The 15313-nt window shown below is 36.1% G+C and overlaps 2 protein-coding genes across 2 annotated transcripts; one reads left to right on the forward strand and one right to left on the reverse strand.

Moving 5' to 3' along the window:
- The first annotated feature begins 3789 nt into the window (after positions 1-3789).
- On the forward strand, positions 3790-7639 carry LOC113076646 (interleukin-27 subunit beta-like). Its single transcript, XM_026249335.1, has 4 exons — positions 3790-3846; positions 4504-4621; positions 7031-7188; positions 7360-7639. Exons 1-4 carry the CDS (start codon positions 3790-3792, stop codon positions 7594-7596), a joined length of 570 nt encoding a protein of 189 aa, XP_026105120.1. The 3' UTR covers positions 7597-7639.
- Positions 7640-11967: 4328 nt separating this feature from the next.
- LOC113076645 (outer dense fiber protein 3-like protein 2) lies at positions 11968-15218 on the reverse strand. The gene is made up of 4 exons (XM_026249334.1): positions 14858-15218; positions 13555-13665; positions 12793-12903; positions 11968-12471 (listed from the first exon to the last, which is right to left on the reverse strand). The coding sequence occupies exons 1-4, from the start codon at positions 14904-14906 to the stop codon at positions 11984-11986; spliced, it is 759 nt and encodes a 252-aa protein (XP_026105119.1). The 5' UTR covers positions 14907-15218; the 3' UTR covers positions 11968-11983.
- Between the last annotated feature and the right edge of the window lie 95 nt (positions 15219-15313).

Genomic DNA, 15313 nt, shown 5'->3' on the forward strand with positions numbered 1-15313 from the left:
TCTGTTACTTCTTTCGATTTCTCACATAATGGCTTTAAAGTTACCCGATTTACTCTGGTCATTTTTTACATTTTCTGTTTTATACCTCAAAAACATTTTGGCCTGATAGGAACAGCTGCAGATATACAGGTGTCACCAAAAGCCACAAGGCAACATTACAGGTTCCCAAAATCTGTTACTCCTCTCTATAGGGAGGGCAATTGGGCTACCACTTATTTTGTTTTTGATACGATACATATACTTTTAAAGTATCGTTGATATCAATACTGATACTTCAAAGCGGAACTTTTTAATTAAAGAAATGTATTAAATTACTAAGAGTAAAATGGGTAATGATACCCACTTTATATTAAAAGCAGCCCTTTTTGAATGCACTGTCAGATGTGAGTGAACGAATGGCCTCTGTGATTGATTGATAGTGGCTTTCAGCATTTGTGTGTTCAGATGAGCAGGAAAATAGTTCTGTCACAGTAATTCACAGTAATTCAGTAATATGTTATTTGTCCAATTAAATGCATATTGTATTTATTTTTAAATAAAATCACTGGTAAAAGACACACTAGAGTACATTTTTATTTGTGAATTGATACTTTCGATACTTGCATCAGTAACATTATTGATATATCGATACCTAAAGGTACAATTTGTAAGATATTTGCAGTAAAATATCCAAAAACCACTAGGCTAGTGTTATATATTTTGTCCAGCTGATTACTACAATATCTCTAATGTTTTCAACTACTTGTAAATCATGAGAAAATTCCCATTCTAAACAGTGACACGAGACAGTGCAGTCACCTGTCAATGACGTTAGTTAATTTTTGTTACCGCCTTTACTGATGTAGAAACCACATGACAACAGTGTCGTGGACAAATGCGGAAGTAACTTCGCGACAAACTTCAACTAGAAAGAAATGCAGATCTCACTCGTGTTTTATTTGACAGGTGAGTTTTGGTTCGTGTCATTACAGAAAACATATGCTTTTATAATGATCAACAAGATTAGTGTTATGAGCAACGCGTCTCTAGACCCGCGCGAGGATGCGTCTGATCCATATTCTGATCGCGTCTTTGCATTGACTTTGTATGTAATCTACTTGCGCAAATCGTTGAACTCATGTTAAATCCATGATTTATCTCTTCGTCTGGTTGATGGCCATCAGCGGTTGGGTAGAAGACAACAAATACCATCATTCCACGCCCCTTCTTAGCGTCATCAAACCACGCGATTGTTATTGTTTTGGTAGTGCGCCCTCTAGTGGCAGGTCCTACAACCTGTACCTTTAAGGATCGATACACCCATCCATAATTAAAGATTAAAGATATTTTTAAATGTACAAAGAGTAAAAGCCAAAAGACTTAATCAAGTTTTCTTAAACCATTCCATTTATTTGATTCTGATGAACAAAGTGAAATTCTGTTCTTTATTTACTGAGGGTTTTTCACTTTGAATTCTCCGCTGTCACATTCAATTAAAAATGGCGCTGCTGGACGTTAGGACGCCATTGTGTAGCGTGTCATGTTATAGACGCGACCACAACTTATATTTGAGATCCACACAGTTTGACTGAAGATTATAAATAAATAGTGGCCTACATTTTTCATTATAAATTAGTGTTCCTCACACAAACCCTTAGAAAAACTACTCACCAGTCGTGTGGACTACCTTATTGTTTTTTAAATGGATAAAGGCTCCCCTGGCGGGTGGACTTCTGAAAATGTTAAGTTCCCAACAAAATGCAATAATGTCCATTAACCACTAGATGGTGCCTAATGACCCCAGTTTGTTAGGTCTTTGTTTCTTTCTTTCTGTCTTCAATGTTTAGGTTCAAAGGTCTCAGCCGACTTTGAAAATCTAATTTAAACCATATTCTAATCATGCTGGAGAGCATGCTCATCAGGTTTTAAGCAGACTTCTGGAGTTCAGGCAGCTTGAGCTCTGCTGTCATTAAAGCAAATGCTCTTTCTCAGAAGAGCCAGAAGCTTCTGTTTTTAATCATTTAAAGGTTCTGTTGTGATGTCATAAGGCTCATAGATAGCATCTTATCCTTTACAACAATAATAATCAAAATTAAACTGTTTGTTTCCTGGAAGCTGATACCTCTTACCTCATCTGAGATTCGGAAAGACACAGTAACAAAGCCTTAAAAAATAATGGGCTGGTGGAGTTTGATCTTCAAAATTTTCTCATCAAATTCTTCCAAGATCAGATTATCTGGTCTATACTATCATTAATTTTAAAGTTCTTACTTAAAGAGCTTACGGTCTACTTTAAATAAGCAATTTTTTTCTGCTTATTTTCCCTGAATAATTTTTAAGTAAACAGCTACCTAAAAGATGATTATTAAATTAAACATATACAGAAACTCAGTTAATCCTCTTGAGGCATGAAAGTGCAATGTTTAAGCAATACAATTTACTTTGATAACAGATTTTGGTATCTGTTGGAGACTTTATAAAATTGTCTAACAACAAATCCTACCATTTAGTCTCCAAAATGTATAAAGACGTGACAGCAGGCCTCAGTAACAGAATAATATTAAAACACATCAGAAAACAACTCCGTTCTGTTCATCTTATGAATCCCTAAAACCTTTAAAAATGGCCTTAATACCATCTGTCAATGTATTTTAGTCCTCGGTTCTCAGTGATGCTGATCTCAGTCTCCTTTAATTCTCAGTCTTAGCCAAAAATCTCAAATTCAAAACATGTTTTCATTTAAAGTTGTTGCACTTTCAAGGCTTATGAGAATTAAGTCTTCACTAAGGGTTGTGAAAATACATGGAAGAATGAGAACAGTCCCACACAATCAATAAACAAGCACATTGTGCTGTTTACAAAAGTATTCTGACCTCATTATATCACAGTCCACATGGTAGCCGAAAACCACTCACTGAATCCTGCAGTGTGTAAACTGAGAGTTTTTTTTTTTTTCTAAGTTTAAATTATAATTAATGGGCTGGATAAAATCTTTTATGAATTATAAGGCATTATATAACACACTTTGTTTAGCACCTTGAGGTATGAAAACAGTGATTGGATGGTTGGGTGCTGTTGTCATTGGCCACATAAACGCTTGCGATTCTGTACTGATGTCAAAATACCTTCTTATATTGAATCTGTTTTATTAACCACAAGTGTGTTCTGTTTCTGTTTTGCAAATATAAAACTAATGACCTGTTGACACATTATTTGTTTGCAGTATCAATTGTTTGAGGAAACTGTGATTTTAATATTTCATAACCCTTTATCAGTGGTTATTTGTAGGCTATTCACTGACCCGGTAGGTAGTAGCTGTAAACATTATTTTAAAGGAATAATTCACCCAAAAGTTGACATTTGTTGAAATCTTACCCATTGACCATCCAAGCTGTAGATAAGTTTGTTTTTTCATCTTAACAGATTTGGAGAAATTTAGCATTTCATCACTGGAACAGACTCTTTACAGATTTCAATACACGGACTGGAGTACAGTATGTTTGCTTCTCAGGGTGCCTGTGGCTCAGACACGGACACTGATATCTATACATCCTCTGTACTAGATTACATCAACACCACCACTGACAGTGTTACAACAGAAAAACAGATCACAACATACCCTAATCAGAAGCCACGGATGAACAAGGAGGTGCGACTTCTGCTGAAAGCCCGCAACACTGCCTTCAGATCAGATGACGCTCAGGCCTACAGCAAATCCAGGGCTAACCTGAAAAGGGGCATCAAAAAGGCCAAGTACTGCTGTAAGCTGAAGGTAGAGGAACACACAGATCCAACTATGACCCCCGACGCATGTGGCAGGGCATACAGATCATCAGCGACTACAAGTCAAGCAACTCCACGCCAATGGTCACAGACGTCTCCTTCCTTAACGAGCTCAATTACTTTTATGCTCGCTTCAACAGCAACAGCAAGGAAACGGCCACCAAAATCACACACTCAGCAGACCATCAACCCCTCAAACTCACCTCCACAGATGTCCACACTGCATTGAGCCAGATTAACGTACACAAGGCTGCAGGCCCGGATGACATTTCTGGACATGTGCTTAGGGCATGTGCAGAGCAGCTTGCAGGGGTCTTCACAGACATTTTCAACCTGTCCCTCACCCAAGCAACTGTGCCAACATTTTCACATGTCCACATCCATTGTGCCAATACCGAAACACCCCTCCCTGATATGCTTAAATGACTACCGCCCCGTAGCACTCACACCCATCATAATGAAGTGCTTTGAGTGACTGGTTCTAGCACACCTCAAGGACTGCCTGCCATCCACACTGGACCCAGACCAATTTGCCTTGGTGTGGGTCCAGACTTGGAGACCTGGAAATTTATCTTTTAGGTGACCTGGACATTAGGTGTTAGGTCAGGCCACACCTGGTCCACCACCACCACCATCACACTCAACACCGGCGTACCACAGGGCTTTGTGCTGAGCCCATTCGTTTACTCCCTTTACACCCACGACTGCAAGCTTGTGCATGGATCCAGTTCCATCATTAAGTTTGGAGATGACACCACTGTGATTGGCCTCATCAGAGACAACAATGAGACTGCCAACAGGGAGGAGGTACAGCACCTGGCCGCATGGTGCACGGACAACAACCTGCTCCTTAACACCAGTAAGACAAAGGAGCTCATTGTGGATTTCAGGAAGAAGAAAGGAAGAATGCACGACCCCATCCACATTAACAGGATTGTTATAGAAATCTTCTCCAGCTTCAAATTCCTGGGGACCACCATCTCGGAGGACCTGTCCTGGACCACAAACACCTCCAGCCTGGCCAAGAAGGCTCACCAGCGCCTCTTCTTCCTCAGGACACTGAAGAAGAACCAGCTGTCTTCAGCCATCCTGGTGAACTTCTACCGGTGTGAGGTTGAGAGGAGAGCCTCCGGAGAAGGACCGGCAGATTTAGGAACAGCTTTTTCCCTAAAGCTGTCTCCTTACTGCCCTCTGACACCACCCAACGGCCCCCCACACCATACACACAGACTCCTCACTCCTCCTCATCACTATATCTGATTTATTTATTTATTTACTAAAAGCAAAAAACAGTAAACTTGTTATTACTTCCACTACTGTCTGTTCATCCAGAATACTGAGTAATCCATTTGCACACTGAAATATTTTCTATGTACTTTACTGTCCATTACACTAGTGTAAATGATGTTCATATGTTCATAGTTTCTTCCTATAGTATACATACATTTTTACATAATCCATCTGTTCTGATAAAGAAACAAACTCATCTGTGAGTAAATTTTAAGTAAATTTTAGAAGCTATTCCTTTATTATCAATTCATCATGTAATACAGAGGGTTATTAAACGCATGCTTTTTGGCTTCAGTTTTGCCTTTGGTTTTTGAATACTCATTTTTGTGTTTGTTAAGGACGGTATATTAATTTATTCAAGAAATAATTAGAATTTGCACGTGACTTTAAAACTAAATTGTTAAACACAAATAGTTTTGTTGTCTTTTCCATTTTTAGCATCTCATATGTTTTGATGTGTTACTGAACCCCATAAACGTATACATTAATTTTTTTAATTTTTATGTCTTTTTACACTGGTGCCCAACTGTAGAGGGTTTATGTTTTTGTGAGCATAAAACACCAAAAATGAGCTTGATATATGTTTTTGGAGCACTAGCTATAACAAGTGGAGTTTTAGCCAAGACTTGACAAACTTAAAGCCAGTGATTCAAGGTATGCTTTATTTGTTCAGAAAACACGCTGTTAGTCTCTCATGCACAGACACCTCTATACACACACACACACACACACACACACACACACACACACAGAGTGTTGGATCTGTCCAAGCCTGTTTCTTTTCCTCCTCACCTCCCTCAATAGACCTGTTTGTAGCTGTGGGTTCATCTGTGAAGATACCATGCACTGACGGAGAAGAAAAAGGGGTGGAGATTCATAAGTTCAGTGCTTGTCACAAGCACTGTTCTTTCCATAAAGAACACCAGTTTGAAGGACCAAGGCATCTACACCTGCCACCAACCGAATGGAGATGAAGGATTATGCATATTTTCCTTTAATGCTGTATATACTCAACATGTTAGTCTGGTAAAATGTCTCACAATTTTCCCATGACACCGAGAGCTTGAAATGAAATTTCACTGCGTGTAATGTTTGCTCTATTCAGATCCCCCCTCTCCTCCGGATGTGCATTGTTGGTCTCCAAGTTACCCTAAAAGATGCTCTTGGACACTAACTCCAGGCACAATACTTCTAACAGATTATATTGCTACATACAGGTATCCTACACTCTTAAAAATATAGGTTCTTTAATGGCATTGATGGTTCCATGAAGAACTTGTAACATCCATGGCACGTTTCCATTGCACAAAATGATGTTTATTGTGGAAAAAAAGGTACTTTAGATTATTAAAATGTTTTTCACACATACACAAAAAAGGTTCTTCTTAAGAACTGATCACTTGAAGTAATGTTCACCTGTATACAGTATGTTAAATGCTTTGTTAAAACAAGCTTATTTTAAAAGTTTGAATTATAAATGGTTGCTTTTTAAAAAAATGCTACTTTCATGCTTTAAAAAGTATGTGAAGGCACTGTAAAATATAAGTAAATTGTCCATATGACTTGTGCTCTATATTCCAAGTATTCTGAAGAATCTGCGATAGCGAATCATTCAGACTGGTTTTGTGACCCAAATAAACTGATTTATTGAAAAGATCCAATTCAAAAGAATGATTTGTTCATGAATCGGACATTGTTTCTCATAAATAGGTTTGGATTATCATGACCATTTTGAGTAAATAATGACAGAGTTCTTGAATGAACTCTTCCTTTAAACGTAATGTTAGAGATTGTGTTTTTATATATTGCTTTGTTTTGAATATTGTGCTGTACTTTAAATTGTACACCTGTTTTAATTGCTCTAATTGTATAATTCTGCTTTTGCAGTATTTTAAAGAGTTTATCAGTGTTTCATCTCGATGCGTATGCCATGAGCTCATATCGAGTGTTTCAATTCTTGTCCTTTGTTGGTCTGTAGTGGAACCTGATCCTCCGGTGAATGTGAGCGTGATGGTAATGGCAGACAGGAAGTTGTCTGTGGAGTGGGGTCCATCACCCACTTGGCCGGATCCTTTCAACTTTCTCCTTAAATACACAATGAAATTCCACTGGGGCAAACCTGAGACTGCAAGAACTGTGGGTTTCCTATGTAGACCATGTTCAACTGTGTTAAAAAACAACTACATTCCTAGCTGTTAAATACTGAAACAAAAGGCACCAAAAAGAACTATTTAAAAAAAAGTCACTTCATGCTAAAGGAAGGAAATATTGTATGAAGGTCATTTAATTATTTAACATTCTTTGTTTTCTAGCACGGGGTCTAATAAAATGGTTTTGAGTGGACTGGTGGCAGGAAGGACTTACTACATCCAAATATCTGCAAAGGACTCCCTGGATGATGGACAGAGCAGTGAGTGGAGTACACCGATAAATGCCACCATACCTACAGTATCCACTGATGTGGTAAATCATCATTACACTACCTTAACCAGAAGTGTTAGAATCGCAGTGTTTATTGTGTCACCAAAGGATACATTTGTTTGACAGGCTCAATGTGCAGAATCTTCTAAATAAAAAAAATAATGAACACCCAGCACGGCTCCATGTTTAAAAAAATGTATAGCTTTATGTAATGCAATCTTTATTATCTAACTGATTTTAACTAGTCTGTGAGTAAAAAACATAATAATTATCATAAATAAATATAAATCGAACATTTTCTAGCAGCCCAAGAAATAATGTAAAAAAGTAACAAAGCTGTACAGAAAAGTTTATTATTCTGCTTTCACTGGAAAATCACTTGAATTTTGATTATATTATAAACAGTGGTAAATATAATTTAATCATATTTTAAATTAGCTCTAATTTCTATATTTTTTTAGTTTTCATTTTCATTTTAGTTTAGGTTTAAGTCGGTTTGTTACATACTTATTTTTTCTTAGTTTTTTATTTAATTTTTTATTTAAGTTTTAGCTATTTTGAATTAAAAAAAATCATTTAAGTTAAAGGTTCTTTGTCTAATATTTATACTTCTTTTTATTTAATTACTTTTTAATATGATTTATATAATTTTATGTTTTCATAATTTTAATGAATTAATAGTTTTTGATTTTCAAATATTTCTCTTTACACTCTAAAAACTGCTGGGTTGAAAACAACCCAATTTGGGTTATTTTGACAACCCAGCGCTGGGTCAAAAAGGGACGAACCCAGCGCTGGGTTATTTTAACCCAACCAGTTGGGTTATCATATTTAACCCAGCCTGCTGGGTTGCCATTTTTTATGGTTTAAAATGACTATATTGCAGGGTTTCAAAAACCAGAGCGGGTGTTTTTTATCACTGTATTTCAGAAGGAAAACTACTGTATTTAGAAAATGTTCGATATCATTTCGCATGTGCTTGATAAGGCAGCGTTTGTGAGCTCAGCACCGCTCTGCAGCCGTTACCGGAGAAACCTACCTCTCCCGCTCTTAGCGCCTCCTGCTGGCAGAAAATAAACTCGCAGAGTGCAGCCATGTGGGGAAACAATGCATTTCTACGTTAAAATTAACCCAAATTGAGCTAGGCATTAAACCTACAAATGTTGTTCATTTTAAATATCACTTTTACACACAAATAATAATTATCAAAAGGAAAATATTTATTAAAAACAAGAGAAAAGTCAAAAAGTAACATGTTAGAAGAAATGCAGAAAAGGATGGCATTAACAGCTACAGAGTTCATAAAAGCATTGAACATTTGATGAATATAACTTAAGATCAAATTGGACTTTGTTCAATTGTATATATTGTATAAAAATATACGAAAACACATACAATAAATTTACAATTAGTTAGGTTCTTTACCAACTATTCTGGCATGACAGTACACAAATAAATCACAACATTAACTTTGATATTATAACATTTAACAGACGCGTGTGTGTGTGTGTGTGAAAGAATGTGAGCAGGTGTATGAATGACAGAGTGTAAACTCTTCTACTAAACAACACAGAAAAAGCATTTAACTTTTTTTTTTTTTTAACAAATTATACACTTACAGTTTGTTTCATAGTCCATGAATACAGATCATGCATCACGGTCAATTTTCATGATCTCTTTAGCATAACTGATGTAATCATGAAGAAACCCCATCAGCACAGCATCTGACATCTTCTACATCATCCAGGGCAGCGTCCTCCTTTAAAACCACTGCTGTTTAGGGGAAAGAAGATTCTCCTCTCTGACCAGCATTCATCCAGTCACGACCTGTTCTTCATCAGTGGCCTAAGAGAAACACATTTGAAAAAAATTAAACATTTAATTAAACTATCGATTTTCAGGTAGAGGTGTATTCACATCCGTAAGGATAGGTAAATAAACGGTTTTAAAGTTTCAACACTGTGTGGTTGTTTAATGTCTGTCTATCACAGCTCTCATGAAGTCTATAATGGCAGCACTAGTGTGAGGACATGCGATATTGTTTGAATAAATATCGCTTTCAGAAAGCTTCTTTACTGAAACATTAAAACAGACATGACATTCACATACCTCACAATATTCATGTACGTGGAGGGCTGCTCTTCAAACCGTTAGTTCACCAAATAATTAAAATGTTCATAATTTACTCTCCCCATGTTTTTCCAGACTCATACAAAATCTGCTAATTTTTTGGAAAACGTATGAATATATTTAATATTCTCTTTTTGTGTCCTCCATTGCTGGTCTGGGAGACCAGTATTTTATTTTGAACATACATGTTTGCTATCATATAATTTAAGATGTATTCATATATAAATATCAGAATTTACTTCTACAATAACTCTATATTTATGAAGCTTGAAAATACTGATTATCTAAACTATAAATGGATTAACAAATATTATGAGAAAACTAAAAATATATTAATTTATGTTGTAAAGACAGACAAAAGTCTTATAGGTTTGGAATGACTTGAGGGCAAGTAAATGATTTTTTGTGTGAACTTTACCTCTAAGAGCGAAGACCAAGAATGATGACTCTCCAAATCAGACAAGACAACTCCAAACTTGGGTTTGATTTCTGCAATAAAAAACACAGACATCAATGGTCTTAATGAAATGAGCAAGTAATCACACTGTTGTTGCATCAAAATGTGAAGTAAACCGGCAGAAGACAACAGAAAAATTTATTTTCTAAAAAAAACTTACATAAAATCTCAAAGGAATGATGCTCTCCCATGTCCCTTGCTTTTAACATCTACAAAAACAAAAAACAAACATTATTTTACTCTTAGTAAAACACAACAACAACTGATAACATGAAATTATGAAGTTTACTTGCCTTAAACGATCTTTCCCTCTCTTCAGAAGAAGCTGAGAAAACCACCTCCTCACACAAGCAGACTTGTGTGTCCTTAACTCCAGTTAGTTTGAGTTCTGCAAGAGGTTCAATAAAATTAACATATACATACATATATATACATACATATATATACACACACACATACAGACAGACATATATATACATATATATATATATATATAAAATCACACTGTTTTTGCATCAAAATGTGAAGTTAACAGGCAGGACACAACATAAACATTAATTTTCTAAAAAAAAAAAAAAAAGTAATAATAACTTAACTTACATCAGTCTCAAAAGAATGAAGTTATCTTGTCTCTGGATTGCAACATCTAAAAAACAACAACATTATTTTAGTCTTAGTAAAAATAAAGATAACTTGATGTTATTCTGAAGTTTACTCTCCTTAAACCGTCTGTCCCTCTCTTCAGAAGAACACCTCCTCCTCATCCTCACACAGGTCTGTGACTCCTCACACAAACAGCTTCTGTGTCTTTAACTCTCAGCGCGAGGACAATGAAGATACAAGCTTGACAAGTCTGAAATATTACATGTAAAACATACTTTTAACAGTTACCACTTCAACAGCCTCAAAATAATTATGCTAGTCTTTACTACACAATGCCGTTTCCTTTAGGAGACAAACATACATTCAGTTTAACCGCGACAAATTCACATGAGCGTAACCGTGACCATAACCGTCTGTTAACGCCTCAAAAAGTACAGATAATGTTAAATCTTATGTAAATATGACAAAATACATTCACAGACGCTATATTAAAAGTACATCCTCCGTTCAGTACCGTTAACGTTACATGAGGCAGTTAAGACCTCCGTGTCTGAGGCGAAAACCGCGTCCGTTTTTTTTTAAATATATATATATAACGTTAAGCTCCTTTGTTTCCGCCTTTCATAAAACCTTCCGCCTTTCATACAACCGGGTAAACAATAAAAGATAACTTTACATTTTGAATATTTACTTACCATAGTCTTTCACTCGCTTCTTGCTTCTATCACGCTGAGAAAATGGCGGCTGCTCGCACTGGAGACTTACGATTTTGACGTGACGTGCGTGCTCTCCTTCACGTCCGCGTCCTCAACCCACCCCGCTGGGTTAAACTTTTTTTTTTTTAAACCTTATTTTCAACCCAAACTTGGGTTAAAACATCCCAAAGTCCTATCCAACGGCCTCAACCCAGCAGTTGGGTTGAAAAAACAACCCAGCGTTTTTTAGAGTGTAGCTTTAATTCATTTTTAAGATTTGTAATTTTGGTCATTTAACTTAAAATGTATTTATTTCTGTTAACTGCAACTTATTTAAGTTAGTTTCCAAAGCAACATTTATAATTTTCATTCAAGGTAAAGTTAGGGTCTTTCATTTTATATTTATATTTTATTCAATTTTTATTTCAGCTTTATTTCATTTAACAATTTTAAAATGTTCGATTAAAGAATAAAGAATAACCATGTTTATAAACCCATTCAGAAAAGAATTAAAGAAAACATTCCAGATGTCAGGTAAGGGAAATTGTAACTGTTTCTATACTTTTATTTTTCCCTGAACAAATCCTTTTTTGTAGGTGCCAACAAAAGCCTTGCATGAAACCCTTCAGTCTAATACGTCAACAATCAGAGGCGTTACAAACTCTGAGTGACGAACACCCATGGAGAAAGACGGTGCACAATGCAGGTATGCCGTCACCTTTTCTGGGCTGTGTGTGCCTGGGCCAGGTTTCCGAGTGGCATCGGTGGGGATATTAAAACGGCTGTGCATAGAGAAAGAAGGCTGTCTGTTCAGGTAGATGCTCGGATCTGTGCTGTTGTAACGGCCGGGCCCCGGGGTCATGGATAAGTCCTCCGATGGGCCGCCTGCTTTCCTGCGTGCTGACATGGTGAAGCTGGCGCTGGAGGGTTTGTGGGGAACGTGAGAGCTGAAGAGGTTGGGTAAGGTGTAGCGGTTGGGGGCCGGTACAGGATCCACAATACGGTAGCGTGTACGGAAGGCCATGGTGTAAGACGGAGATCTGTGGTGAAGGTTCAAAGGTGGAGCTTTCTCAGGACTGTAGGCTCCGGGTCCCGGAGTCTGGAATGTATCACCTGTTCAAAAACAGAGAATCAGCAACTTCTTTGTATGATTATGCATCCCCCTCTTAAAAGTTAAAGTGAATATGACATAAAATTATGCTATTTACATTCTGAATACACATTACCATTCGTATTGTGCATGATTGATCGAAAAATTGCATGTGCATATTATTCCAAAAATACAAATATTGTAGGGAGAGGGATATTTGCAATGCTTCATGGGAGTGGGTGGGCACTAATGTTCACTTGTTCACTTTCAAATTTCTTTGAGGAATCATGAGAACTTTGAAATAAAAAGGTGAACATCTAGAGTCAGATCAGAAAAACCCCCACCTGTCTTTTTTTTGCCCAGCATGGAGTACGATGGGGTACCGTCTCTGCCAAAGCGTGTCATTTTGGCATCTACATGATACTGCGGTCCTGGACTGGAATCCACGGACACCACTGTTCAAAAGCAACATTAAGAGAAAACGCATCAGAATTTATTGAATTACAGTTCAGCACATGCAAATCAACATCTCAGAAAGAAAAAGAAAAAGCGGTCACTGAGATGGAAAATGTATGCTTTAAAAGGTATTAATATGTACAATTAAGGTACTAATATGTAATAGTATGTACCTTTAAAGTATTAATATGCACACTTTGAGGGTAATTAAGGTACAAAAGTGTGCCTTTTTGAAAGTGTGCCATCCCAGTTGCAGATTTTGTATCAATTTTTTGATTAAAATCAAACATGGATTTTATTAGCTTAATATGCTAGTGAAATAACATTAATCATCATATTGCATGCTGTTGTTTGTGATATAAAGTCCAGATGTGCAAGGTTTTTAGTATGAATGATCAGACTTGGTATTCTCAGTTCCTATGAGGATTTTGAGTGTGTATGTAAATCCACCTAATATTTAATACTGCATAATAGACACTAATTAGTCTAAGAAATTATCAGTTCATATAAGTGCCATGTTTATGTATATCCATTTTATGCATGAACATGCATGTTAAAAGCGTTCTCAGATGATTGAACGCAGCATTAGTTAAGTGGATCATGTCATGTGTCAGTGTGAGAAGTGTTTGATTTCATGTCATGTCACTCACTCTTGCTGCTCATGCGGCTGTGGAAGGAATAGGCCGGGCTGCTGGGTTTGGTGTAGTCATGGTTTATGTAACCGATAGTGGGTGGAAGAGCATAACGCCCCGGTCCGGGCCCTGCGGCCATAAACAACAACATAGAGTGTGCATTTATTACTGAAATTGGTTTGGTTAATTAATGGGAAATAATTAGTAAATAAATACAATACATTATTTTTTAACTTTATGAAAAAAAGCACATAATAAAATGACTAAAAATGAAAGGTATCATACTGCAATTATTTATACGTAAATGACCATATATTAGGTAAAATATACCAACTATTAGCTAAAATAAAATAAAAATAAATAAATAGAAAATTAGAAATGTTGCCTTGCCAAATAAATGAAATGATGAGCAACCAACTGAAATAACTAAGTTGATATTTTTTTTTTTACCTTAATAGTAATTTTAACAAAATAATAATAATACAGATGGAAAAACAAAATGACTAAATTTGAAAGTAGGGTTTTTTCTGCAAGTAAGGTTATTATCATGAACTAAAACTATTAAAAACATTGTTTTTAAATTGAAGTAAAGCTTTAAATTAAATATGAATATCAGATGAAAAACTTAGCTTGAAGCATTAAAATTGCTAAAAGAAAAAAAAGCTAAATCTGAAATGAAAATAAATTAAATCTAAATAATATTAAAACAAATAACAAATAATAAAGATTACAAAAGCACATAACAAAATGACAATTTAAAAAAAAAAAACTGTAAAATTACAATAAAAATGTATCAAATAAATGAAAATTATAAATATAAGAACTCTAATAAAAATACTAAAATCAGGTCAGTCCGCTTAGGTTGATTCATTTTGTTAGTCAATATAAGGTATACATCTGCTAATTGTGTTCCTCAGAGTCATATATAATAAAACTATGGAATGTGATTCATGTGAGACATAAAATCTCACACATGCTGTGCACATTTCTAAAATGCAGGAGATCCTTGGCTGTAAACTTTCATTCGAAATCGTTTGAATTTTGCTACATAGTTAAATGTTGTTTTCAAAGCTTTGGCCAAAACAAGAAAAGAACAGACCAAAGATGTTTTATTATCAGAATGATATAAGGAGTTGCAATAAAAAACCTAACTGACACTTTCTTTAATCAAACTGCCAATCCAGACTCAAGAGCCAAATAGGAGCATGCAGTGAGCCCTGTGCTAAAATAAATCATCTGATCTCCTCACTTTGCTGAATACTTCTTTCGACGCAATCATTTGCACAAATTAATCTACTGAAATATGCTATCACAAACTCACCTCTTTCCCTGCCAGCAATGATGGGGCGCCGTCTCACCACTTCCCCCATGCCGCATATGTTTTCTGACTAGCTTAAAGAGCTGACAGCAAAATCAGCAGCAAGAGTGCTCAAGGAGGTCCAGGAAAGGTTGAAGTTTCAGTTTAGACACACTGGAGAGATACAACTGCGGTCTGAATTATGAATGAGTCTTACAAGCACAAGAAACCTTACCCTTGTCCAGGCTACAAGAACATCCATCTCAATAACTTAACGCATTACAGATTTCCAAACATCCATCACCGTCTACAAAGGAGAACTACAGTTACACCTTGGCAACTTGTCTGTAAACGACAGCTAATGAACTAATTACATGATGTGAAATAGACAGTCAACAACTATTTGAAATGACTATACGGTTTATATTGTAGGATAACTTCATTCTTTTGAGATAAGATTATATACTGTATTAATAGCCA

This window comes from Carassius auratus, unplaced genomic scaffold (assembly GCF_003368295.1).
Source record: "Carassius auratus strain Wakin unplaced genomic scaffold, ASM336829v1 scaf_tig00020914, whole genome shotgun sequence".
NCBI lineage: Eukaryota > Metazoa > Chordata > Actinopteri > Cypriniformes > Cyprinidae > Carassius > Carassius auratus.